General features: G+C 54.6%; 2 protein-coding genes across 3 annotated transcripts; one reads left to right on the forward strand and one right to left on the reverse strand.

The window, feature by feature from the left end:
• The first annotated feature begins 36 nt into the window (after positions 1–36).
• Positions 37–7,388, forward strand: NAXE (NAD(P)HX epimerase). The gene is made up of 6 exons (XM_039512886.1): positions 37–388; positions 3,425–3,533; positions 4,057–4,167; positions 4,679–4,792; positions 5,740–5,887; positions 7,161–7,388. The coding sequence occupies exons 1-6, from the start codon at positions 207–209 to the stop codon at positions 7,361–7,363; spliced, it is 867 nt and encodes a 288-aa protein (XP_039368820.1). The 5' UTR covers positions 37–206; the 3' UTR covers positions 7,364–7,388.
• A 643-nt stretch (positions 7,389–8,031) lies between these two features.
• Positions 8,032–16,799, reverse strand: GPATCH4 (G-patch domain containing 4). 2 transcript variants are annotated; one of them, XM_039512884.1, is made up of 8 exons: positions 16,666–16,799; positions 15,341–15,515; positions 14,570–14,643; positions 13,433–13,525; positions 12,056–12,163; positions 10,864–10,967; positions 9,944–9,994; positions 8,032–9,087 (listed from the first exon to the last, which is right to left on the reverse strand). In XM_039512884.1, exons 2-8 carry the CDS (start codon positions 15,417–15,419, stop codon positions 8,661–8,663), a joined length of 936 nt encoding a protein of 311 aa, XP_039368818.1. In that variant the 5' UTR covers positions 15,420–15,515; positions 16,666–16,799; the 3' UTR covers positions 8,032–8,660. The 2 variants fall into 2 exon arrangements, with proteins under 2 accessions (XP_039368818.1, XP_039368819.1); XM_039512885.1 differs by having other exon boundaries at positions 16,602–16,714.
• Positions 16,800–22,149: the final 5,350 nt, after the last annotated feature.

A 22,149-nucleotide genomic window follows, 5' to 3' on the forward strand; every position in this document is an offset into this window, starting at 1 on the left:
TGCATGGTCCCAGAGGGGGGGTTGCACCGCCGCGGGGGTGCAGAGAGCCGGAGGAAGGCCCGGCTCCAGTCCCGACTCCCTGCCCAGTGCCCAGCCCAGGCTCCGGGATCCACCCCCACGCCGGGGCGCCTGTGCGCAGCGCCTGCTCCGTGCGCTCCGGGGCGGAGCGGAGCGGAGCGAGGCTGGGCGGCTGCAGCCGGAGCTGGATGTCCGGGCTCAGGGCGCTGCTGGGGCTCGGCCTGCTGGTCTCTTCGGGCCCCCGGCTGGTGGCGGCGGGCGGGGGCGCTGCCCGGTCCGGCGGGGCCTCCGCGGGGATCTGGGGCGCAGGCCGGGAGCGCAGCAGCAGCGCCATGCAGAGCCCGGGGCGCAGCGGGGTCACGTACCTCAGGTACCCCGGGCCTGCCCCGCCACGGGGAGGAGCCTGCGGGGCTGCAAAGAGGCGGGGCTGGGGAATGGGGGCTGCAGGGGCTGGGAGGAAAATCGGGAGGGCTGCTGGGAGGAGCTAGGAAATGGGGGTGTAGGGAAGGGGGCTGTAGGGGAGCCGGGAGGGGAGAAATGAGGGGCTGTAAGGGAGGGGCTGGAGGAGAAATGGGGCTGGAGGGGAGGGGCTGCGGCAGAGGAGAGGAAATGGGGGCTGCAGGGGAGGGGAAATGGGGCTGCAGCAGAGCAGAGGGGAAATGGGGCTGTAGGGGAGGGGCTGTAGGGGAGGAGAGGGAAATGGGGCTGGAGGGGAAGGGGGCTGGAGGAGCCAGGAGGAGAAATGGGGGCTGTAGGGGAGGGGCTGCAGCAGAGGAGAGGGAAATGGGGCTGGAGGGGAGGGGAGGGGAAATGGGGGCTGGAGGGGAGGAGAAATAGGGGCTGCAGGGGTGGGGGCTGAGGGGAGGAGAGGGGAAATGGGGCTGGAGGGGAGGGAGCTGCAGGGGAGGAGAAATGGGGGCAGTAGGGGAGGGGCTGCGGCAGAGCAGAGGGGAAATGGGGCTGGAGGGGAGAAGGGGGAGGGGAAATGGGGGCTGCAGCAGAGCAGAGGGGAAATGGGGCCGGAGGGGGAGGGGGCTGCCGGGCACCAGGAGAGGAGCTGAGGGAGGTGGTTGTACTGCAGGGGATGGGGAAAGGAGGGAGGATAGTGGGGATTCTGCAGGGACCTGGGGCACTTTTCGGAGAGGGGGAATAGCCCATTTGTCAGCGACTGAGAGGAGGGGGAGGGGGTGTCATAGGTGGTTGCTGGGTGGAGAGAAAAAGTCTTAAAACTAATTTAAAATATGGAGACTCAGGGGAAGAAAACACCCCTGTTTGTACCTGTGCAGCGTGATTCTCTCTCCGTCCTCACCCCTGGGCCCCAAGTAACCCCTGCTCCCGGCCTTCTTAAATTGCCTTTGACTTTGCTTTTACAGTTTGGTAAAACGAACTCCCAGCTCTGAGGCACTAAAGCTCCTGCAGATCAGTGGCCTGGCTTCAGCACTGGGGGTAAAGAGGCGGCCTCGTCTAGCCCGTCTGACCTTTGGGTGCCTTCGTCACCTGAGGCGGCGATGCCCCCTGAGAGAGTGGCTCCCTGGAGCAGCTTATCCCTGTTATGAAAGGGAACGTAAAAGCTGAGCATCCGGGTAACCGGAGCAGCACCTGGCTCTTGGCAGGGTTAGGACGGGATTCGACACACGTCTGAAGCGCGACTGTTGCCAGGGCCGGGATGCCGGGCCCGTCGATCCGATCTCCAGAGAGTCGAGTGGTCAGGGCTGGCAGGGCCAGAGCCAGGTGGCCGGAATGGCTGGATCAGTGATCAGGACACGGTCAGGCTGGAGGTGCAATACTCCAGGAGGGTTGGGGAATCAGTGCTCTGATCTGGCGTGGGAAATCTGGCGTCCCGTGAAGGAAACAGACGTCTGTGTTCACGCGGGGGTTGTTAATTAGAATCGGTCAATACCCGCGGGAAATGCCAAGACTTTGTTTTTAACCCAAATAGAAATCTTGGCCTTGTTTTGCAAAATGAAATATTCCAAAAGATTTCCTGTGGCTCTCCTTGAAACAGTTCGTGTTCCCACAAACATGTGATTCAATTTGTACGTTTTCATATGAAAGTTCAAAGGAAACGCTTTGATCACTTCCCAGGCAAAATATCACCGTCGGTACATTCCCCCAGAATACTCCGGTGTCTCCGAACCAACATTTTTCCCAACAGAAAAACGTTCTGTTGGAAGATTTCCAACCAGCTCTGTTATTCCTACGGGCCTCTGATCTCAGCAAGAGCCAGTCGGGAAACGCTAGGCCAGGGGTTCTCAAACTGGGGGTCAGGAGCCCTCAGGGGGTCGCGAGCTGTCAGCCTCCACCCCAAATCCCGCTTTGCCTCCAGCATTTATAATGGTGTTAATATATTAAAGTGTTTTTAATTTATAAATGGGATCGCACTCAGAGACCTGCTATGTGAAAGGGGTCACCACTACCAAAGTTTGAGAACCCCTGCGCTAGGCACACCCCAGCAGTGTCAAGACGTTTGATGGTGGAGATCCTGAGGAAGACAGGCAGGATGTAAACCAGGAGAGATTGCGAGTGAGCCTGGGATGGTGGATGATACTTGCGGTGATTGGGATGGTGGAGCTGTTACATGTGTAACTTACGGCCTGGCTTCACGGCAGAAGTAGCTGGAGCAGGGGTCGGCAACCTGCGGCCCGCGAGCTGATTTTTAGTGGCACTCTGGTGCCAGCTGGGGTCCCGGCAGCTGCTCCCTCAGCCTGCCGCCTGCCTGGATGCACAGAACCCTGGGCCAGCAGCGGGCTGAGCGGGGCCGGCGGCCAGGACCCCGGCTGGCAGGAGCTGGCGGACAGAACCCCAGACTGTCGGGGGTTCCATCTGCCACCCACACTGCTGGTCTGGGGCTCTGTCTACCGGCCCCTGCCAGCCGGGGTCCTGGCCGCTGGCCCCGCTCAGCCCACTGCCAGTCTGGGCTTCTGTCCGCCAGCCCCTGTAAATGCACAATGTATTACTGGCATGCGAAACCTTAAATTAACTTCGACTTGGCACACCACTTCTCAGAGGTTTCCGACCCCTGAGCTGGAGTGATCTGCGACTCCTCTCGAGTCAGCCTCGCTCGAGTGAGAACAGCCACAGTGCCAAATAACCCTGGCATGGCGGTGCCCACACGGGCACTGCTCGCTCATGGGTGAGGCAAAGTCTGCTGGGCTCCTTAGTGCTGCAGGGAGCTGAGCTGCTCTCTGAATTCCTTCCCAGTGCCTTGTGGGGGATCCTGCCTGTCCTTTCGGGCTGCACGGGGGGCACTGCGGGACGGTACTGGAGGACTAGCTGCTCTCGAGTGGCGGTGTGAGCCGGGTGGTCCTGTTAGCTGCTGAGAAGCAGCACCTGTGCTAACGGCAGCAAAGACGAGTCCTTCAATCACACACGCCCGGTGGCTCATGTCCTTTGCGTCTCCTCTCAGCCAGGAGGAAGCACAAGCCATCGATCAGGAGCTCTTCACGGACTACAAGTTCAGCGTCGACCAACTCATGGAGCTGGCGGGGCTGAGCTGTGCGACGGCCATTGCCAAGGTGAGCACTGCACACCTGGGCTCCCCCTGCTCTCGGGGAGCCCCGCCCGTCCCGATCCAGCCAGGACCGTCCAGGGAGGGGAGGGAGCTCTGTGCAGGCCCTGAAGGTAGCGGCGTGGCCCCTTGCAGCTCCTGCAAGTGATCGACCCAGGGTTGTAAATGAGGTTCTTAGAGCAGTTTGGCCTGGGAAGCAGCTTCCCAGGTTTATAAGGCTGTATCTGCCATCCCAGAGCACGAGACTATACACAGCAGGATCATCTCTCCCTCTCTCACACACATGTGCATGCAGGCCACTGTAATGCAGCCACCTCTGGGGTGGAGGCTGCCAGCTAGGCAGCATGGCAGGGTGCATCGTTATCCGGGCTTTTGGCAAGCAGCACAGATACCTTGGAGGTGGCGTTATTGGCACATCTCTCTGTGGTCGGTTATAGGGCTCCGATCCCTGCTACCCCTAACTCTTCCTACGAATGGCCTGTTGTGCTGTTTAACTGAAGCCTGTTCTCCTCCTTTCCCCCCCCCGGCAGGCCTATCCGCCCAGCTCCTTCACCAAAAGCCCACCCGCGGTGCTGATCGTCTGTGGCCCAGGGAATAACGGAGGGGACGGCTTGGTCTGTGCCAGGCACCTGAAGATGTTTGTGAGTAATGCTGGCAAAATGTGCCAGCCCTGGAGCTCAAGTCCGCTCTGCCCAGAGCAGATACAGCAAAGGCAGCAGCCGAACAAGCGTCCTGCACGCGTATACGTTCCTGCAGGAGTGAGCCAGACGATGCCTGGGAACCTCCCTGCTCCATTCAGCTCTTAGCTCTTCGGCTGAGATGTTCCTTAGGGGGCCCGTTCCTTTCGGACGGACCAGCCTCCCTTCCTCGCATACGGATTTTTCAGCGAGCAGCCCTGGGTGAAGTTCTGCCGACGCACTGTGCACCGGGATGCTTGGTCGGCCCTGGGCACAAGGGTGTAGCTCTGGACGGGAGAGGGAACTAGGAGAGAGGAGGCGCTTAGGGGAACCATAGGGACAGAGAGGAGACTGAAGTGTGTGGTGTTTGTTTGACCTGATACATCCAAGCCCCAGGCAGGTGACACTAGCTATGGGTCTGTGCTGGGGATCAGCCCACACTGGGGCGTCGCTTGGAATTGTTCTGTCCCTGCAGGGCTACGAGCCGAGCGTGCATTACCCCAAGCGGCCCAGCAAAGCTCTGTTTGAAGGGTTGACGACTCAGTGCCAGAAGATGGACATTCCCTTTCTCTCGGAGTTCCCGTCAGAGGTAGGGCGCGTGGCCGGTAGGCCTAGAATATCCAGCATTGTTACTTTCATGCTGTCTTGGTCCATTTCATGGTTTCGGTTGTCTACGCCTCACTGCACAAAATAGGGGAGAGAGGCTCATGTGCCAGACGCAGAGCAAGGGTTGATTTCCTCGTCCAGCTTCGATTCTGAAGCCTATTGCGATGGCCTAGTCTGACTTCCTGTCATTAATATTCACCAAGTGCTTTGGGATCTCAAGGAAGAAGGGGAAGTGAGGTATCAAAGGGGAAAGGCTACAGGACGGAGCATCTCTTTGTCCTGGGTTTCTACAGCACCTAACACGCTGGGGAGCTGCTCCATGACAGGGCTTTCAGGCACCACTGCAGTACCAATAAATCCAGTTACAGTGGAAATGAGCAACGTGGGTTTATTACTTGCTCGTGGGCATCTCTGTGGTGCTTATCGCCGCAGCGTGCTGGGCGTCCCCTGTATCCCTGACAAATGTGCCTGGTGCTGCCACCGAATTATCTGGAGAACAGGGAGGGGGTGTGTAAATGACTAGGCCGCAGTCTGCTCTGTTACGCTGGTGTAAATCAGGAGTCACTCCACTGAAGTCGGTGCGTTTAGACTGGTGTAGCCGTGTTCTCCTCCTACAAAGATACTGGGCTTGATCCTCCTCTCCCGTACGCCAGTCTAACGGCAGTGGAGCGACTCCTGCTTTACACACGTGAGGTTAGAATAAGGCCTTTTGTATTTAGCTTGTCACCCCGGATTTACCTGGCTTGAGCTCAGCCCCCCCCAGTGTAAGTCCATGCAGTTACTCCAGATTTACGCCAGTCTGAGACCAGGATCTGTCCCCGCTGGAGATGCTGGAACTTGATGTTCCTTGCCTAGATATGCTCTGTAGTGTGCATGTGCCGGGGAGGGTGGGATCCTGCTGTTTTAAGCTCCTGACCCGTTTGCCTGCAGGCCATGCTGATTGATGAGCTGTATGGCTTGGTGGTGGATGCTATTTTCGGATTCAGCTTCAAGGGAGCCGTGCGGGAACCTTTCGGCAGCATCCTCAGGACCTTGGAGCAAGTCACCGTCCCCATCGCCAGCATCGATATCCCCTCCGGTTCGTTCCGTTCCGGCGCTGTCCGGACCCTTTGGCATCCGTTAACTTTTCTCTCGATCACATTGGCTGCATCAGCAGGGTTGTGATGTTCCTAGTGGGCCTCTAAGGTCGTGGTGACATGCTGAGCTTTGCAGAATGTCACTGGTCGGGACAGCAGCAGACCTGCTGGGTTATCCCAGGCTTCTGCTGTGAAGATTTGTACTATTGATTTAAACTCACTGGGCCAGCCAAATCCCAATCCCCAGCTGGGGCCAGTGCCTGAGGCTTCAGGGGATGGTATGATGGGATAGCCTAATTTTAGCAATTAATTTGGCAATTGATCTTTGATTATCAGCAGGTAAGTATGCCCAGTGGTCTGTGATGGGATGTTAGATGAGGTGGGATCTGAGTTACTACAGAGAATTCTTTCCTGGGTGTCTGGCTGGTGAGTCTTGCCCACACGCTCAGGGTTTAACCGATCACCATATTTGGGAAGGAATTTTCCTCCAGGGCAGATTGGCAGAGGCCCTGGAGGTTTTTCCCCTTCCTCTGCAGCGTGGGGCATGGGTCACTTGCTGGAGGATTCTCTGCAGCTTGAGGTCTTCAAACCACAATTTGAGGACTTCAGTAACTCAGACATAGGTTAGGGGTTTGTTACAGGAGTGGGTGGGTGAGATTCTGTGGCCTGCGTTGTGCAGGAGGTCAGACTAGATGATCATAATAGTCCCTTCTGACCTTAAAGTCTATGAGTCTATAACACGCTTGGTCAGTGGGCAGTGCTGGTAGGGTAGGGAAAGTGAGAATTCCTTCTTGACCGTTGCCGGCTTGTGCCCTGTGAGTGAATTCACAAGCTGGCTTTGTTGCGTTCAGCTGGTATTTGCTTTGTCAGCTGTCTTGTTCGTCAGCGTGAGGTTACTGTGCTGAACTGCGACTCAGGAAAAGCAGGCTCCCAAGTCCCAGCTCCATGTGACCGTGGGCAGATCTCTCCGTGCCTCAATTCCCCAGCTATAAAATAGGGGTAAATCCTCCCCCCCCCTCCCCCCCCGCAGCACCTAGCACAGTGGGGCCCTGATCTCAGCAGGGGTTTCTAGCTGCTCCCGTAATGCACAGAAGAGACATTCTGGGAGTTGTTCCACCACTGTAGATTGGCGAGCGGAGAATTGAGCCGTGCGTATTTCATGGAGAACTAGTAACGCTCTTACAAGTCACGTCAGGGAAGCTCTTCAGACATGGGAGGGAGTTTGCCTGGAGTGGGGCTTACTTGGCTAACTGGCTCCCCCTTGGTTTTTTTCAGGCTGGGACGTGGAGAAAGGCAGCCCCGACGGCATCCAGCCCGACATGCTCATTTCTCTCACTGCCCCCAAGAAGGCTGCGCAGCATTTTGCTGGCCGCTATCACTTCCTGGGGGGCAGGTTTGTGCCAATGGCTCTGCAGCAAAAATACTCACTTAATCTGCCGCCCTACCCCGAGACTGACTGCGTCCTGCAGTTACCCTAGCCAGGGCCAGGCAGGATTGGCTTTATCCAAAATCTGAAGGAGAGGGGGGATTGGATGGCAAAGCAGAGACAAGTTCTGCCCAGTGTTTGACTGAATCAATTGGGCGTTGGAGGGGGGGCGTTGCTGGTTAGTAGGGGTGGGGGCTAGCTGTGCTGCACAAGTAAGGCAAAGCGCCTTTGACTTGCGCTGATCTGACGGGTGGGGGCGCTCAGCACCTTGTTTGGTGCTAGGAAATCCCCGGCATAGCTCTGCCTGGCGCGTGCAAAGCCAGCTATGGTCGGCACACGGGTGCTGGGGATTGTGCTTGGTCTGACCCAATGCCCTTTGCAGTCGGCGGGAGGCTTTCCGTGGGCTTTGGATCAGAACCGAAGGGTTAAAGTTCATTAAGGGTGAGGGTGTATTTGTTGGGAGTTACAGGTGGGTCTAGGAAGGGAGCTCTGACGCTAACTCCGTTTAATAGAGTAAAATATACACGGAAGGGCCTGCGTTCCATGGGCTTTCCAGCTGTAGCCACCTCTGATGTGTATATAAAATCACCTTTTTTTTCTCTGCAATAAAAGATTTATTGACACTAAAAATCTCTCTGAATTGGCCTTTCCTTCCCCCCCTTCCCATCCATTCTTATGCAACTGACCCATGCTGCAAACATACCGTGGGTGAAACCCTGGCCCCGTGAAGTCTGCAGCAAAACTCCCACCGCCATTACTGATGTTGCAACCGCTGATGGGAAGCAACAGCCAGAAATGGGATTTCTAACGATGCAAAAGCTGGAGAATTGAGGTATTCACAAGTGGCGTGATCAGCTGATTCCCTTGCAAGGCAGAGCCGTGCTCAGTGCTGAGAGTGGTATTTTTCGTCTCCTCCTCGCTTCGCCTCGTCTGAGGTCAAAGGGTTTGTCTACACAGCCGTTACTGTGCGGTGAAGCTGCTGCACAGTAACATCCCGTGTGGATGCTGCTGCAATGCACTAAAAGTGCCTCATGCAGTAACCTGCTCTGTGAACAAGCCCTAAGAGCATCTGCTTCCGGCTGAGCTCCAGCAACATCAGGGTTAGATCCCGGCGGAGAAAAAACCCCCACCCCGGCTATAAACTCCCCCGTGGCTCTTTTCCAGCAGTCGGACACTAGCCATGTCTTTCCACCCAGGTACCTGCGTGCAGAGCGGCCCCCTTGGGTAAGAGGGCGGGCCCGTTAACCCCTGCAGCCAAAGGGGGCTAAGAGTGGTTGCTGAGTGACTGGGAAGAGGCCCCGCAGGTGAATGTGCAGCGGGCCATAGCAGGCCTGCGGGTGGCACCCCCCTCAAACAGGATGAGCCCTCGCTCGCTGCACCTTCCTCTTTTTCTTCTTTTTGGTCCTTTCCCTGGGACTGTCCTGGTCCATCCTCCCCTCGGGCTGCTCCCTTGAGTCCGGCACCTCGCTCTCCAAACCCTCCGCCACTTCCTTCTTCTCTTTCTTCTTCCTCCTCTTCCTGGCCCGCCTCTCCTCCTCCTCCTCGGCACCCCCTCCCCTCTCCTTGGCTCTCTTCCGCTTTTTCTTCTTGGCTTTCTGCCGCCTCTCAGCCGGGTTGCTGCTTTCGGGGGCTGAGGCACCCGCCACTGCCTCCTGCTGATGCCCTGGGGCGCCGCCTCTCGGCGCCTCCTTCTGGCTGTACTTAGCCAGGAAGGCGCGCTCTTGCTCCTCGAGCCGGGCCAGCTTGGCACTCATGGTCAGACCGTGACGGGCTCCCCTGGCAAGAACGCACCAGACAGGGCAGGTTAATGACAGCCTGAGACGAGATCGTGCCTAGGCCTGGGAGACCTGCGACCGCCCTCTCGTAAGTCAGCCCTGCAATGTATCCTCCCCGCTTCCGCTACAGTTGCATCTGACAGACTCAGCTGGATACTGGCTGCCTCAGGATGCTGGGGACTAGCCTGTTTTCTAGTGCTTGTGGCAGCCACCCCCGCCTTCCTTGGACCTGAACTGGACTCCAGCTATGCCCCAGGTCGGGCTAGCAAAGCAGGAGGGCTAGCTCAGTGGCTATTGAGCACTGGCCTGCTAAATCCACGGTTGTGAGTTCAATCCTTGAGGGGGCCATTTAGGGACTGGGGCAAAGATCTGTCTGAGGATTGGTCCTGCTTTGAGCAGGGGGTTGGACTAGATACCTCCTGAGGTCCCTTCCAACCCTGAGATTCTGTGTGTTGAAGTGTCAGATGGGTTAGAACAGGTCATGCTGGCAGGGCCTCCTCATTAGCAGGGAGCTGGGGCAATATGCCACCAGGGGGCAGCGCACAGGGTCTGAGCTCCAGCCCCACACTCCCACCCCACTCAGAGGTGGGGACGGGTTCCTGAGATGTGGAATCAAACAGAACCACCCCCCCAGCTCAGCCTGCTCTGGATAGTCCCCCAGCCCGGGAGGCTATAGTCCAGGACCCTTAAAAGTCCACCTGAGCTGCAGGAAAGGCAGGTCATTCAGTGGAACTCCCCCACCACCACACTGGATAAATGGAAGGCACCGGGGCTGGAAGGGATCCTGGTGCAACAGGGGGAAGGGGGAGGAGGTGGCGTTCCAAGCTGACACTAGCCATGTCTTTCCGCCCACTTACTTGTGCGCGGTGCGGCCGCCGCAGGCTCGGACCAGCTCCTCATCCGTCAGCCTGGGGGAGAGAGACAAGACGGTTTGCAGCAGGGATCCCTGGGGTGCTAACTGCAGAGGGGTCGTGCGCTGCAGAGCTTCTGTAGGCCGAGCTGTATATCCCAGGGGAGGGAGCAGCTTAGGACACCGCCGCCTGCGATATGCGTAAGGCAACAGCAAGGGAGAGAGTCCCCCAGTGGAAACCAGGCGTTCCCTGTTTTCCAGTTGTCCCCAGGACTGAATGAATTAGTCGGAGGCTGGCTGGCGGGTGGGGAAGGCCGCCCCACTGCAGCTGCCAGCAGAGCTGGGATGGGGGTAAACACGGCATGCTCCCCATGCTGTTCTATTCAGCGGGCCCAGGGGCTCGCACTGTCCCACCCCGCCCCTACTGCATGGGGCATGGGACAGAAAGGGACAGCTGCCCACCTGCACCTCATGGTGCTTGCAAGTCCCGGCGAGGAGGGGAGAACTGGCCATTTCGTTCCTAGGGGGCCACCGAGAAGCCAAGTCCTCCGCTCCCCCGGAGAAATGGTTCAGTCCCCAGGCAAACCCTGAGCTCGCCGCCAAGTCGGGGTGGGAAGACCTCCCCCCCCTTGCATGCGGCACAAGGACTCCCGCTGCACTGCTGGGGACAGACACGGGGGGAACGACAGCTCTAAGACAAGGGAGATCAGCTAGCCATGGGATGCCACAGCAGTCACAGGGACTTCTGCAGAATCGGATCACAGAGTAGGACTGTCCCGCCCCCAACCTCCTTGGGGTCCAGTCTGTTCTCACAGGATCTGGCCCGCTGAGCAGAGATGTGTCCTGTGGCTGATGCCTTTAGCATGTGGCCCAGCCCAGAGGCTCAGAACAGCCGCTCCCTGCCCCCACGCCCGGCTGGGCACTTACTTCCTAGCACTAGACAGGTCCAGTTTCTCCTCCTCGTCCTCGCTGCTCTCAGAGGTGGAAACCTGCTCCGTTGGCTCCTCCCCTCCTGCCGTCAGCGTGGCTGCCTGGGACGGAGACAGGTACAGTCAGAAATCACCGCGCTGGAGACACCCCCCCCACCCCACGGTCCGTGCTGCAGGTGTAGGGAAAGCTAGTGGGAGGCTGGGGGAGTAGGGGTTGCATTAGTCCAGAGAGGCAGCGTTGCAGATTAGACTGAAAGTCAGGACTCCTGGGTTCTATCCCCAGCTCTGCCTCTCTTGGACACAGGTGATGGTCTCTTTCTAGGCCTCGGTTTCCCCATCCCCACATCTATGCACAATTCAAGAAGGGTGGTGAGAAATTGGAGCGGGTTCGGAGAAGAGCCGCAAGAATGATTAGAGGATTAGAAAATGTCCCATATGTGACTGAGCTGCTTGAGTCTACCTATTTCGTGTAATAGAGAGAAGGGCAAGGGGTGACTTGATCACAATTTACATGGGGAACAAATACGTAATCATGGGCTCTTCCATCTAGCAGAGGAAGGTCTAAGATGAGCCAACGGCTGGAAGCTGCAGCTCCACAAGCTCAGACTGGAAATGTACCTTTTGAACAGAGAGAGTCATTACCCACTGGGACGATTTACCAAGGGGCGTGGTAGATTCTCCATCACTGGCAGTTTTTAAATCAAGATGGGATGTTTTTTTCCAGAAGATCTGCCCTGGCAATGACTTTGGGGCAGTTCTCTGGCCTGGGTTAGCCAGGAGGTCAGACCCCAGAGTCAACTGCATTTCAGCACAGGGAGCATGATCCCTGTGCACCGTTGCTATGTGCTGTCAGACTTCTGCCCTGTTTTACCCCAGAGGCAGCGGCATTTCAGAGCTCAGTGAGCGAACCCTATGCTGCATCCTTATACGCTACCACACTCCACCCCAGAGGGGGCTGCATTTCAACACTGGGTGGGCAATCCCTGCGCAGCGTCCCTATGCACTGCCGGATAGCTGGCTCGTTTCACTCCAGAGGTGGCTGCAGTTCAGCAGCGGCTGAAGCATGTGTGTAGTGGTGGGATCTTTCAGGACAGAAGGCACTACAGAAATGCAAGACGTTATAGCCGACAGCGCAGGAGCCTGTCTGCAGCGAAGGGGAATCCCGAACACCGACCCGCCCGCCCTATTACCTTCACAAAGCGGCCGTACAGCATGCTTCTGGCACTGGGTGCTTTCCGGGGCTTCTTGTTGCTGATCTCCCCATCTTGCTCAGAGAGCTTTTTCATTTGGACGCCATCCTGGAAGATTTAAACAGGCATCGTGTGATCAGCCAGGCCTCACAACAGCCGCTAGTTAGTTTAATTACTGCTCCATATTTCACACTTACATACTGTTAATCATAGAACCGTAGAAGTGCAGGACTGGACGGGACCTCAAGAGGGCATCTAGTCCCATCCCCTGCACTCCCGGCAGGACTATGTCATAACCAGACCGTTCCTGACAGGTGTTTGTATTCGTATCTGTATTGCAGTACTGCCTAGGGGCCCAGGGCCCCATGGTGCTAGGTGCTGTACAAACACAGAACAAAGAAACAGTCTCCGTCCCAAAGAGCTTCCAATCTAAGTACGAGACAGGAGATGACCAGTGGATACACTCACATGGGGGGAAGAGGGGGGAGCCAGGAGACAATGCCACTCAGTAAGATGGACACTGGCTGCCTAACGGTTCTGGAGTTTTTCTGTTAGCATCACGGCAAAAGAGAGTGTTCAATCTCAAATCACTTTGCCAAGGTGGCTCGGTATCATCGGCTCTGTTTTAGAGATTGCGTGCCTCAGTTTCCCAGAGGGAGAACACCATGTCCGAGCTGCGGCCAAAAGAGAAAGCTGGTGTCCTGCCACCCAGCCCAGTACCTTTCCACGTGAGACCCTTGGACCAGTGAGCAGAAAGGAAAGAAATAATCAACTGGAATGTTTTTCCTGATGACTGGTCCAAGGATGGTCTTGTGGTTAAGGTACAGGTGGAGCCTCAGGACTCCCAGCTCCTACACTCCCAGCTCTGGCACTATGACCCTGGACAAATCACAGCACCTCTCTGTGCCTCAGTTTCCCCATCCTTAAAAAAAGGATGACTATACTGATCCCCTTTGTAAAGCCCAGCGTCTCGTCAGATCAGGCCCATGACGCATGGTCCTTAAGAACATATGTGACAGTCACCACCAGTACTGAACCAGGGATCTCCCGAGCGAAAATCACAAGTCACTCCAGATTGAGCTAAGGAGCCAGGCTCCGTAGCAGGGGGCTGTAACAGACACCTAACGTCAGAGGACTGGCCACACTGAGCGGCGAGTTCCAGGAGCTCTATTCATTACAGCTTTGGCCAGGGAAAACACCCAAAGCGTTTTTGGAGAAGTGAGCAGGGTCCGGCTTTGTTCTGGGAGGGCGTCTCCTATACAACCACGTCTGTAGCCTTGCGTCGGCCGCTCTTAGTCAATCCCATCTAGCTCTGAGCACATAGATCAAGATGTCCAGCCCTCTCTTATCCTGCCAACCCCTAATCGCCCCCTTTACCTGCCCAGCCTCCACCGAGATGTTCGCAGCCGACTTGTTGAAGAGGTGATCCCACCAATGGAAAGTGAACTGCTCTGCTGGGTCGTGACCCACCTGGGTTGGAAAAGAAAGGGTTAAAAAACCCTGCCATGCTCCCCATCAGGATCTGCTGATCCAACCCAGCTGTCGGGATCCTTCCCAACCCAGTCCGGCTCTAGGCCCCCCTTTATTTACAAAGCAAAGAGCTTTTGCAAGTGTGGGACATTCAAGGAGCTTGAGGCGTATGCGTGTGCAAGGGAGGGCTCTGGGCTGGCAATGGGGTGGAACAGCTCAGCCCAGGGGGAAGCCAGTTTAAAGCCAACCTCATCTGTTGGCCTAGCAGGGACTGGGGGAGCGGCCACGGCAGCGGAACCAGCTCTGGGAGGGAAGGCAGCAGAGAGAAGGAGCAGCTGATTCTCTTTTGCCAATCCAGAAGCAGCGCTGATGGAACGGCATCGGGTATGGCAAGGAGAGTCTTTGAAAGACAGAAATAAAGGGGGCCCAGAGGGGGCCTTCATTGCCTCAATCGCCCCCACACCCCAAAATAAATCTTGCAGGGGAGAAAAAATAAGAAACCCACAATTTCAACAGACCTTCCCCACTAGGAACTGGGCTGAGACCCATCAACCTCATTCCATGCAGGCCCAAGGAGCAGCCAGATGGCAAACGAGCAGGATCTAAACAGCCTATTCGCAGTCCCCAGAGTCATCCAGCCCCCAGAGAACTCCACCTACGTATAAGGCCAAGGGGGCACCGCATTATACAGCCTAGAGCAGGGGTCAGCAACCTTTCAGAAGTGGTGTGCTGAGTCTTCATTTATTCACTCTAATTTAAGGTTTCGCGTGCCAGTCATACATTTTAACATTTTTAGATGGTCTCTTTCTACAAGTCTATAATATATAACTAAACTATTATTGTATTTAAAGTAAATACGGTTTTTAAAATGTTTAAGAAACTTCATTTAAAATTAAATTAAAATGCAGAGCCTCCTGGACTGGTGGCCAGGACCTGGGCAGTGTGAGTGCCACTGAAAATCAGCTCGTGTGCCATAGGTTGCCTACCCCTGGCCTAGAGGTACTGATGATAAGTTTTGCTTGTACAGACCCAGGTCTTCCTTACCCCAGCTGTGTCGCATTTCACTTTCACCTTGATGGCTTCAGAGATGCCGTTCTCTCGCTTCCCCAGCCCTTTGCCTAGAGAGAGCACAGCAAGATAAATGCAGGACTTCCCTCACATTAATGGCTCCTGGAGGGGTCGTAGGTGGGGACTGAACCCACAACCTCTTGATCCAAAAAACACAAGCCCCAGCTTCTTAAGCTGAAAGACTAACCAGCAGCAGAACCATAAACCTCTTACATTGTTCAGGCACTAGAAAGGAACAAAGCTCCAACAGGCCCCTTGCACGGAAATGGAAAACCCAGTGCAGCCAAGAGACACAAAATTGTGAGCACAAGCATCACCAGATTGGATCTGCACTGAGATCCTCCTAGCCCAGTGTTCTGTGCCCAACAGTGGCCAGCAGCAGCTGCTTCAGAGGAGAGTGCAAGAAACCCTGCACTGTTGGGATAACCTGTTCCTGGGCAAGGTTTCCTCCTGACCCTCATAAGTCAAAGACTGTCTTAAACCCTGAAGCATGATTATAATTTTGGCCATTCTTATTGTCTACATACACCCTCAATCCTTCATTGAATCTGGGCCTCAATGATCTTGTGGTAAGGAGTTCTGCAGTCCAATGGCATGTTGTATGAACAAGTTATTTGCATGTATCAGTTTTGAATGTGCCATGTTTCAATTGTATTGAGAGACAGGAAACAAAGGAGCTCCCGATCCACCTCCTCCAGATCAATCATCATTCTGTGCACCTGGTTTTTGGATGTGTCAAGTCCGTACCTTGTTTCCAGCCGTGTCTCTGTAACTGCTGCTCTGCAAACTTCATCCCTCTGGTCTTATTCTTGGGAGAGCCGTTCATGATGGAGTCAGGTTGCTATTCTAAAGCTTGATGCTACCTGAACCCTGCAGCTTCCAGGCCTCCCTGTGCAGCTTCCAGGCCTCCCTGTGCATCACTCTATCATAGGAAGATGGCGCATAATTACACATGCTGAAATGACCTTTTGCATTGAGCAGCACCCATTGCCAATGGCCTATAAGCCTAGAGGCAGTGTGGCCTAGTGGACCAGGACTCAGAAAACCTGGGCTCTATTCCCAATTCCACCACTAGCCTACTGTGTGACCATGGGCAAGTCATTTCACTTCCCCGGGCCTCAGTTTCCCCATCTGTAAAATGGGGACAATGATACTGACCTCCTCTGTAATGGGTTCTTTGCAAGAAACCAGAAGGGCAACACCTGTCCTACCCAGTGCCCCCCATCCCACGTGAACAGTTGGCCACAGCCCATCAAAATTGATCTGTCCTGTTCCAAATGGGAGATCAAATCCAGGGAAAGCAAGACTAGGGGAGCCAAGTACAGCACCCAAACCTTTGCACCCCCCTCCCGCCGACCCCCTATAGACCCCCACTAGCTCTCTGTCCCCAACAATGCCAGTTCCCCAGCCCCCCGGATTCCCATCCAACCCCACCCCAGAGATCCCCAGCCCCCACCCTCAGCTCTTCAACTTCCCATCCAGCCCCTTCAGCTCTCCAGCCCCCGCTCCCCATCCAGCCCTCCAGCCCCCATCCAGCCCCCACCTTCAGCTCTCCAGCTCCCCAGCTCCCCATCCAGCCCTCTCCAGCCCCCACCTTCAGCTCTCAGCCCCCATCCAGCCCTCTCCAGCCCCCACCTTCAGCTCTCCAGCCCCCATCCAGCCCTCTCCAGCCCCCACCTTCAGCTCTCCAGCCCCTGCCCCATCCAGCTCTCTCAGCCCCCACCTTCAGCTCTCCAGCCCCCATCCAGCCCCCACCTTCAGCTCTCCAGCCCCCATCCAGCTCTCTCCAGCCCCCACCTTCAGCTCTCCAGCCCCCATCCAGCCCCCACCTTCAGCTCTCCAGCCCCCAGCTCCCCATCCAGCTCTCTCCAGCCCCCGACCTTCAGCTCTCCAGCCCCCATCCAGCCCTCTCCAGCCCCCACCTTCAGCTCTCCACCCCAGCTCCCCATCCAGCCCTCTCCAGCCCCCACCTTCAGCTCTCCACCCCAGCCTCTAATCCAGCCCCCACCTTCAGCGCTCCAGGGGCCCCCGATGTCCCCAGCCCCCTCGGCTCCCCCTACGCAGCCACTCACTGTTAACCCGGATTCCTTCCCCACAGACACATGCCCAGCTCTGCATGGAGGCCGCCATCTTCCCGGAAGTAAAACCTCCCCCCCTCGCCGCTCTAGGTTTGCGATGAACCATAGAGAAGAAATTGCCCTTCGTGTCTAAACCATAGAGTTTGAATCCTCCAGGGATCTCGCCCTGCAAAGCATGTTCCTTCCACCCCCACCTCCCCTGCATCATGGATCCCATTGCCCCAGCTGATGTGGTCCCAGTGCAACTAGTCACTGTGGAAAATTTCCCATAAAACATTGAGGGAAAACTTGTGTCCTCCCCCCACTTCCCCAGAAAAAAAAAACCCTTTATTGTTGTTTCACTTGGATTGGTTTGGTTTTTTGCAGCGTAAAACCAAAATACAAAACAGATCGACGTACACCGTCCTCCCACAAAGCCTGGCGTGGCTTTGGTTTGTTTTCCCTTTTGCCAGTGGCAAAGGAGCAGGGGAGGGGGCTGTTTCACAGGCAATTTTGGAAGAAAGGTTTTTTTAAAAATGTCCCACGAAGAGCAAGTGGCATTTTGCTGAGTTGAACGAGGAGGCCGAGATGCCTGGGCAGTGAGCCACATCTGCTTGCATGTTGCTACTTGGACCGGAAGCTGAGGCAGGGCCTGGCTTTGTTCTGTGGTTGTGGTCCATGCGCAATGCTGCAATAGGTTAATATGAAGCTGCGGCTTATCCCCCTCCACCCTCTCCTCTCCCCTCACCTATCCTCCCTCCTGCCCCATCCCCTCTCAACCTGTCTAGAATCAAGTGACCTTCCCATCTGAGTTATTCTGCCACCTCGCCTGTTATCTCGTTGCCTTTGAAAGGCTGGAAGGAGGCACAATTGTAAAGGGACACGCAATACCACGACAACACCACAACAAGGAGCTCGGATCGCTGCCGAGGGGGCTGGCAGAGAAATGCCTCCCCCCTTGCAACCACTGTATGCCGTTAAAAGCATTGCTATTACAGAACAAAACCCCCAGCGCTGGATTGCATCACCCAGAGACAGACCCTGTCAGAAAGCTTTCTGTTACCATGGCGACCGTCACATGGCACTTGGCCCCTGTCAGCCTGAGGATGTTTGTTTCTTCATGCGACTGTACCTAAGGAAAGATGGCCAGATTCCGCCCCCCACCCAGGGTAAATCAGCCTAGTTGCATTGGAATTAATTAACCAGATTCCCCTGCCCCCTGGTGTAAATCAATGTCACTCCACTGAAGTGCTGCTGATTTACACCAAATAAAAAATAATACTATATGGAGATGTACCTATCTCATAGAGCTGGAAGGGACCCTGAGAGGTCATTGGGTCCAGCCCCCTGCCTTCACTAGTAGGACCAAGTACTGATTTTGCCCCAGATCCCTAAGTGGCCCCCTCAAGGATTGAACTCACAATCCTGGGTTTAGCAGGCCAATACTCAAACCACTGAGCTATCCCTCCCTCCATAAACTGTGGCTTTGGCCCCAGATTCCAAATGCTACCTTAATCAAAGGCAGGAGGAACTGGTGTCCACCCCATCCTCTCAAGCTAACCATCCTTCCTGGTGTAGCTCCGTAGTTTCAACAGACGCGTACAGATTGATGGTAAAAATCATGTCAGTCACGTTGGGAGAGATCCTCAGTTGGTTTAAATTGTCACAGCCCCCTTAATTTCAATGGAGTATGCTGATTTACACCATTTGGGGCTCTGGCCCATTCCACACCCATGGAGCTATGCCCATTTACACCACTGGGGGAGCTGGCCCATTGACATCATGAGAATTTCTGCATCTCTCTGAGACTTTAATGGTCTAGGGCGTCTCATTCTAATTTTCATCTGGATTAAAGAATTAGGTCGCACTCCATCCGCAGAGCACTAATCTGATCAGCGCTCTTTATGAAAGGTGCTAACTCATCGTGGGCCCTGGAGCACCTAGGGGAATTGCATTAAAGGAGAGTGAACAATGATTTGGCCTTCACCCCAGCCTGGTCCATCCAGGCACCAAGGGGCTGGGATGGCATGCAGCCCACCTGCAAGGAGTACTTCCGGGGCGGGAAGAGTGCCCATGTCTGAGCAACTTAAAGGAACATGGGTGACTATTGTGGGGGTGGTGGACATAGATGTCCCTTCCCCAATATTTCCACTGCAGGGCTCAGCCCTTCCCTGCCCCAGTCCCGTCATTCCTTCCCCATCCAACATTTCAATGAGAAGTAGGTCCCCTTTAGAGGACTTGGAATAAGGTGATATAACAGGAGACCAATAAGACTCCACCAGCGCTGGGAGAATTACCTACCCCTGCCCCTCCATCCCCCTCGTTACGAGCTATGAGCAAACGACAATGCCGCACTAAGAGCATTGCCTAGAAAAAACTTGATGCCGGTTAGGCTGCTCCTGGGCTGAGACCCCAGCGTCTCTTGCTGACCAAAACTGTCTCACTGTTTCCTTGCGCTCCCTCATTGAGCTGTCTCTATCCAGCTGTTGTCTCTTGTCTCGTACTTAAATTGGAAGCTCTTTTGGACAGGGACTGTTTTGTTCTATGTTTATACCTAGCACCATGGGCTCCTGGTGCATGACTGGAGCTCCGAAGCAACACCACAATACAAATAACAACTCATAACAATGCAATGATTCAGCTATTTGGGCTCCCTATTACAAAAAGACTATAATAAAAATGGAATTAAACTAATGCCAGTCTGATATTCTTCAGTAACGGCATTGGTAGGGTCTGCTAAATCCCCTGGAATCTCCTGAGGCCCTAATGAGTGTCCTTTGCATGATTAATTATCACACCCTGCACTTTTCTAGCGTCTTCCCTCTCAGGATCTCAAAGCACTTCATAATTGTAATGTGCAGCTCTTTTCATATGTGGATCTCCAAGTGCTTTACCAAGGAGGTAGGCATCCTTAGCCCCATTTTACAGCTTGGGGAACTGAGACACGGCAAGGTGAAGCAATTTGCTCAAGGCCACCCTGTGAATCCACATTGGAACCAGGAATAGAACCCAATGGTCCTGGCGCCAGCTCCAGCACTTTGACCCCTCTGCCCTCCAGTGAAAGGCAAAACTGAAAGACGACTCCAGATTGCTCACTGGCTGTGTTGTGTGTCAGAGAATCCTCTAAAGGCAATTCAGTATCATGGCTGAGGTACTGGCAAGGTAACAAGAAATACAGAAACTGCTATGCCAGCACAGACTATCTAGAACTTTCTCTCTAGTCCAGAACAATCTAGAATAGGTCATCCAGAACAACGCCGCTAATCCAGTCAGAAAAGGCCATCTAGAACAGTCCACCTAGCCTAGTAGCGTTCTCCTTCTAGTTTGGAGCTGCCTAGAACAAGGCTACTTAGAACCACCCTTCAAGTCTGGGGCAGTCTAGAATGGGCATCTAGAACAATTCATCTCATTCAGGTGAACTAGTCCAGAAAATACTACCTAGAATATGTCGTCTAGATCGGTCCATCCAGTCTAGCCCAGAACAGACCATCTAGACTGGTCCATTTCATCTCGTGTCCTGAACCCAACCCCAGCCAGTGCTGGATGCTCCAGAAGCAGGTGAAGTACCCACAAGGTTCTACATATGCCCCCACCCCTCGGCCAGGAACCCAACCCAAGCTGGCAATCTGCCACCCACGAGCAGGAGCCACCTGACTAGCAGTGTCGGAGTCTGACACAGAGGAATGCAAAGGTGATTGCCAAGAGAAGGGTACACACAGACACACAGACACACACCCCTATCCCTTCCCACCATGCTATGTTAATGAGATGCTCTCACCTCTATTTCACCGGGCCCTCAGGGCGCTCCATGAAGCCATTTCTTCCTTATTACGAGCAGGAAATGAGCTCTCAGGCTAATGAGCCATGGGCAGAGTGAAAGGGGGAGCAGGTTGTTTTTTTATACTTCATTTATTTAAGCTGTCCACTGACTCTGCCACCCTTGTTTGGGTGTCATGGCGACAGCTGCCATGAACACTAGTGAAAACCACTAATGAGCTGCTAATATCCTGGCCGCTAATTAAACCCCTTTGGAGAGACAGTAGCTGTCAGCCCAAAGCAGGGTTTGTGGAGGCTTGGAGAAAGGGGATTTTGTGGGCAAAGCTCAGAGCTCGGTGCTGGCGAGGGGACCTCAAGCATCCCAAAGGGGTCAGAGTCACCTGTCAAGTTCACAGATGGGTTTGGATTCCCACCTCTTCCAAAACTGGGGGTTCACAGCCATCCCCCAGCAAGTCACGGGCAGAGCTAGGAAAAGAACCCAGGCGTCCTGACCCGCAGCCTCCATCCAGTAGATGACACTCCCTCCCCCCACAGTCAGGATTCTTGGGTTCTATTCCTAGTTCAAGGAGGGGAATACAGCCTAGTGGCTAGAGCAGTTTAGTCCCACCTTTGACACTGGCTTGCTGCATGACCTTGGACAAATCACACTGCTGCTCTGTGCCTCAGTTTCCTCACCTGTGAAATGGGAAACACTTTGGAATGGGGGTGGGGAACCTTCCATTATCAATAGCAAACCCTGCTAATCCTTAGGTAAAACCAGCTTCATAATTACTTCTAAACAAATTTCTTCTCCAAAGCTCTCCCCCCATTTCACCTTTTAAGAAATACAAGCTCAATCATTTGCCACTGGGGACTGAATGAAGCAGAACCAATGCACTCAGGCCCTATTGCTAAGAGACAACTCTCTGGAGCACAGAAGAATCTCCGGGCTGAGATACAGTGACTGCCATCAAATTGCTTCTTTTCTTTCCATCATGCAAGTGACTCAGGATTCGGATGCATGACAGGGTTAGCAACTTATCCCTGGGGAACGGCAAAATAATATAGTTAAGCAGAAGCTGAGGTGTTTAAAGGGACATTTTCCTTAAAACAGGCTAAAATCTGACCTGTCTGCTTTTCCCACTTGTTTACAAAGTCCTTGTAAATCTTATTCGTGTGTGTGTGTGTGTGTGTGTGTGTGTGTGTGTGTGTGTGTGTGTGTGTGTGTGTGTGTGTGTGTGTGTGTGTGTGTGTGTGTGGAGAGAGAGAGGAGCGAGGCAACGCTGTTTAAACCAATGCTTTGAAGTTGTTTTTCATAATGAAAAATAATGGTCACAGTCCCTTCGCTCATTATCAGCAACCCTACAATAAACAAACCAGTGCACACACCTCCGTCTCCACAATAACAAATGAGCGACTCCACAATAACAAATTAGCCTGCTCAATTCAGCCTCCCTGAGTAGCCCTACCATAACAAACTCACGTCGTCGTCTGATGCTGACAAGCAACCGTACACTGAACAAAACTCATGCATGCACCCCAGGGCTCACTCACAACCTTACAATAACAAGCCAGTAAGAACCACAATTTTCACACACTTCCAGGCCCCTTTATGCTGCCAGAGTGGGACGAAGGGCCTTCGGGTAAATGAAAAGCAGGGGCAAAGTTGCTTTGCTAGCAGCATGTTTTCAGTTCCAGCCCAGGGGTGTTCCTAAGGCCCTGTCTATATTAGGGAACATCACT

This window comes from Mauremys reevesii, linkage group 24, assembly GCF_016161935.1.
Source record: "Mauremys reevesii isolate NIE-2019 linkage group 24, ASM1616193v1, whole genome shotgun sequence".
Taxonomy (NCBI): domain Eukaryota; kingdom Metazoa; phylum Chordata; order Testudines; family Geoemydidae; genus Mauremys; species Mauremys reevesii.

Bases quoted from the DNA above. Each gene is read 5' to 3' on its own strand.
- NAXE (XM_039512886.1), top strand. From the start codon at position 207: ATGTCCGGGCTCAGGGCGCTGCTGGGGCTCGGCCTGCTGGTCTCTTCG. The intron at 389-3,424 runs GTACCCCGGGCC...GTCTCCTCTCAG, and splicing joins AGCGGGGTCACGTACCTCAG to CCAGGAGGAAGCACAAGCCA. The intron at 5,888-7,160 runs GTTCGTTCCGTT...GGTTTTTTTCAG, and splicing joins CAGCATCGATATCCCCTCCG to GCTGGGACGTGGAGAAAGGC.
- GPATCH4 (XM_039512884.1), bottom strand. From the start codon at position 15,419: ATGAACGGCTCTCCCAAGAATAAGACCAGAGGGATGAAGTTTGCAGAG. The intron at 14,644-15,340 runs GTACGGACTTGA...TGCTCTCTCTAG, and splicing joins GAGACACGGCTGGAAACAAG to GCAAAGGGCTGGGGAAGCGA. The intron at 13,526-14,569 runs GTAAGGAAGACC...TTTCCAACCCAG, and splicing joins TGAAATGCGACACAGCTGGG to GTGGGTCACGACCCAGCAGA.